This window comes from Acyrthosiphon pisum, chromosome A1 (assembly GCF_005508785.2).
Source record: "Acyrthosiphon pisum isolate AL4f chromosome A1, pea_aphid_22Mar2018_4r6ur, whole genome shotgun sequence".
Lineage (NCBI taxonomy): Eukaryota > Metazoa > Arthropoda > Insecta > Hemiptera > Aphididae > Acyrthosiphon > Acyrthosiphon pisum.
Window position 1 is genome coordinate 61,297,952 of NC_042494.1, and position 4,778 is coordinate 61,302,729.

The window sequence follows — 4,778 nt, forward strand, 5'->3', positions numbered from 1 at the left end:
GCCACACGACGGACGGCATCGAACGGACGCTAGACGCAAGTACGGACGCCGTCAGCGTCCGTCTGTTGGCACCGCCGGTGACATGATGCGTATCTATCAACCGCTGATGTCAGCTGAAGCGCGGAGTAGGTACATCATTAGGACGGCCCGATAAACGAGTCGCGAACAAATAAATTGGAGTGGACTAGGAGCAGGTCAAGAAGTAATTTTGGTGTTAAGAGTCTAAACGGCTAGAAAAGCCATACAAAAAATACATATATATATAATATTATTTAATATATTAGTAATAATAATATAATGTGAGATACTGATATAGTATTGAATTATACAAATTAATTTATATTTATCTTAAAATGAATAAACAAAAATATATTTAAATATTAAACACAGTGCGAAGAAACAATATTTCACTCTTTAATTGAACAATCTTCTGACAGAAACCCATCGATGATTTTTTGGCAGGTTCGAGTACTGCAAAATAAATTAGTATTAGATTTGTTGAGTGTCTTCATTAGAATGCCCTTCCACAGACGCGTACATAACTCCATTTGTATACACTATACGTTATAAAAAACAATTTTTAACACACAAACCATGCAAACATGTATTCAACACAATCTCATTTAATTATAATACATTTTACCATGAAAATATTGAAATTTTGTTTTATTAAAAATTAAAAAAATATTTTTTTTAAATTCCAGATTTTGATAAATCTAAACAATACCTTTTACAGAGACAGAAAAACGTTATCAGCATAAATTAAATAAAAACTAATAAAATACCTTATATATTAATACACACTATTTATACATACCTAGCAACATAAAATATGTTGCAATTGTAATATTAACATCTGCAAAAGTGTACGTATAAACTATATTGTGACAGTGTCCTATTGCTTTTGGTATAACTGTATCAAATAAGTAAGTACCTAACTCTGTTGAATAAAATATTCAACATTCAATAAATTAAATTAATTTTTCATCAGATAAAAAAATTTGATTGAATCTCAACATTCATTTGAATAGGATATTCACGTTCGCTGTACGACGTGCGTATACTTTTTTTAGTAATCACGCGTAAAAATTAATTGTAATCAAATAAAAAAATTTCAAAAATAGCTGTGTTATAAGTTTTTATATTTTAACAAAAAACTAAACATTTTTCTTTTTTTTAACGTTGGCAGGTAACTTATTTAACGTAGTTGATTAGTGCTAATTTCTCTACATTGGTATATTATATGCTAATATATACGCTAAATGTAATTTATTATACGGATTAATTAAACGATATAATTTAATTCAATAAATCTGATTTAAGGATTTAACCATTGAATCTTAAGAGAAATAAGAAAAATAGAAATCCACGAATCTATTGGTTGTACAATAAGTTATTTTTAGCGTAGGTAAAAGTAAAATTATGGAAAAACGACCATATTTTAGCAACACTGGTTTTTGTCAAACTTATATTCATATAATATCCATTAAATGTTTATATTAACGTTTTCTTGACATATAATATAAATATATGATAATATATACACAGTTTAATTTTCATAATATTTTTGTTCTTTAGATATATGATTAGGAATCAGCTAAGTACCTTTTATTAGTCATTTTTCGAAAAGTGTTGATATGATTTTTTTTTGTAAATGAAGAAGAAATATCAGAAATATATTGTATTCATATTTCTTTAAGTCATTTAAAGTTCACAAAAGTTAATCACAAAAATTTATAAATTATTATATGGCTTAAAATTAAATAAAATTATGTATTTTTATTATCGAAGGTTTGAGAATTTAATACAAAATTCCACAATTAGTTTGGGCGGATTCCTCTCATAAAAGTTTTTCATATCTGGTGATTCATTCATTAACGTTGTATAAATTTAGTACACTCATTACATTGACCTACTGAATGACAACATACTGTCAAAACCTATTTCATATAGCATCCCGACTTCATCGGTTTTCTAGAACAGATATCTCAATAATAAGGATGGACAAGTTAATGTAATTTTTAACTTAGTTAAGTTGACCGTCTCATTTAACTGTTAACTATCTGTTTTTTAAATTAAGTTAAAAATTAAATAATTGACATTTCGAACACATAAATCAAGTTGAAAATTAAGTTAACAAATAACATCAACATTAAGTTTAACTTAAAAATATGCCAAGCCTTGTATAAAGTAGTGAATCAAACTTGAAAATTAGACCAAAAAAACAGTTTCAGAAAAATAAGAACAAAGTACCTACTTTAAGTATCTTGGTACTAGATACAAAATATATACAATCAAATGATTACCCTTCAACATTTAAAAATCTTTAATTGATATTGGATGGTTAGTAAAACTGTTTAATACGTTTTAAATGGTTTAAAATAAAATTAAGAAACATTTGTTTTAGATTTTTTTTTAAATTTTATATTATGATTCTCACCCTAATATTATAAAACAGCATACATGTGTTAAATATAATATTATACTAGGTGACTCTAAACACGCCGTTTACTATGACTAGGGCTCGGATGTTGTAGGAGAAGCATATTTCTCTATAATATGCTCTCAATTTATAGCGTAAATAGTGTAAATAAAACAAAATATATACATACTTTTCCTAACAGCCACTAAAAAAAAAAAAAATGATAATCATTTGAAATTAATGGGATATTATGGACCCTGCCATTAATAGTAAAATTAAATTATAATTTAAAAATGTATGTTGATTGATTTTATAAATCAAGAACCCTGCAGAGTCAACATGTTATCACGTATAATCTGTGATGTTATAGAAGATGTATAAGTCTAAATATAGGTAAACATTTTATGATCATCATCATTACATGAGTTATAACTTGATATGAGACATAAATCACATCAATTGAATTACGAAATAAAACAAAATAAAAAAATAAATAAACACTATATGCACGTACTTCTTGCTTCTAAAAATAAAATAATAAACATAATATTATAAGGATGACCTAATTATTGGCTTCAATGAAATATATCGTTACAAACAATTTCAAAACGATCTACCGATGGGAGTTAACTGTTTGCGTTTATGTCCATGTATTTTCTTAATTTAATATAAGGTTATTCATAAGTTTCTGCAGTAATTAAAAAAAATAGAAAATACATAGGTAGGTAGTTAGTAGTTATTATAGTTAGTAATATTATCACGAAGACTATAGAATAAGGAGACCAAACACGTACGGCCGTCCACTTGCCATAACAAGTCTCGAGATTAAATGGCCATACTGCCACAGGCTGCGTTTCAGTCTCTAAGGTTACTACTTTACTTGTACGGATTATTCATGTTTTTTTACGTTTTATGGAAATATATTATATGTATTATTTTGAACCATGACTCTTTTTAAATTGTATAAGTATAGCTTGTACGATTATCGATCACTAATTTATACATGTGTATATTGTGCATATAATATGTGAACAATTTATTAGTTCCCGTACACTCCGGTCTCCGACTCCCAAGGACTACTTTCTTTCTTTTATCATGGTACTATCTAAAGCTGTCGCTATAGTTGTAGGTAGGTATACAGATATTTGTTGTATCCGTCTTATAAGTGCGTAGACACCTTAGGCGTGCAGCAAATTTACGCTCTAGTATGAAACTTGATGGTTTAAGAACTAAGAAGTAAGAACATTATCTGTGTATGTGTGTGGGTTTTTACGATAGTTCAGATTTTAAGTGAGTTATGAGTATTTTTAATTTACGCTATATTATATACGCATAACTTACTAAAAAATTAAACTATCGTAAGAAACCCACATAAAACACAGATAATGTTCCTACCATCAAGTTTCATATAATAGATCGATTCACTCTAATTGTTAAGCTAACGGATCCAAAGGTGATCTGCTGAGCGTAATCTTGCCATGTTACGCACTTGTAAGGCGGAGTCAACAAATGGCCGTGTGCCCGTGTAGCGTCCTCTTAAGAATACAAATTATTAGTTTTGTTAAAACACGATGCGCAATGTCATCCAAAATGTATTATCTGGGTTAGCAACATACGCAAACGTTAAACTCCGATACACTGATTATGAAACAATTTATTATTATACAGCAAGTAATGATATTTAAATATCATATAGGTAATTATGTGTGCAATTGGTTAGAAAGTTACAGATTAATTTAAAGTTAATAAATAGAAAAAATATCGTCAGGAAATCCATACATTCTTTAATGGAAAGCTTTAGAAGAATAAAGTGATAAAAGTGATTACGTACCATTTGAACCTGGAATAAAATAAAAACTCTCATTATTAATATTATAAAATATTCATGATATTGTTCTACGATAAAATCATGGATAATATTATAGTCTTAAAACTATATTAATATACACATGTAAGATGCATCGCATATAAAGTATAGAATAAAATAATTATTAAAAAATGAAATAATAACTTACGGATGTTAACTAGGAATAAAATACCCGGAAGTAATTTATAAGTAAATTTATAAAATATATGTAATTTGTTATGATTAAAGACGCAAATCTTATGATTTGTTTGAAAAGTTGTCAATGAATTTACATAAGTTTCAGTAGGAGACCAACTTTGAAATTGAATAGTTTTTTGATAGAAATAAAAAAGACAATCTAAATTTGATAATATAAATATGAATGGGGATGGAGTGGCCGAGCGGACTAAGGCGTCGGTTGCGATGCGCACCGTCGCCGGTTCGAAGCCCGGCCACGGGTGACACTTCTCTTCGGGCAGTCACGGTGCCTGGTGGGAGAGGCCGTTATCC

The 4,778-nt window shown here is 28.4% G+C and overlaps 1 protein-coding gene across 1 annotated transcript in view; it reads right to left on the reverse strand.

Moving 5' to 3' along the window:
- Positions 1-259: 259 nt before the first annotated feature.
- Positions 260-4,778, reverse strand: part of NV22 (uncharacterized LOC100302485) — a gene marked incomplete at its 5' end in the record, with an annotated part of 11,270 nt that continues 6,751 nt past the window's right edge. The window contains 5 exon segments of the mRNA NM_001163363.1: positions 260-471; positions 818-856; positions 2,613-2,627; positions 2,937-2,945; positions 4,254-4,262. Of these exon segments, the coding sequence (NP_001156835.1) occupies positions 374-471; positions 818-856; positions 2,613-2,627; positions 2,937-2,945; positions 4,254-4,262 (170 nt within the window).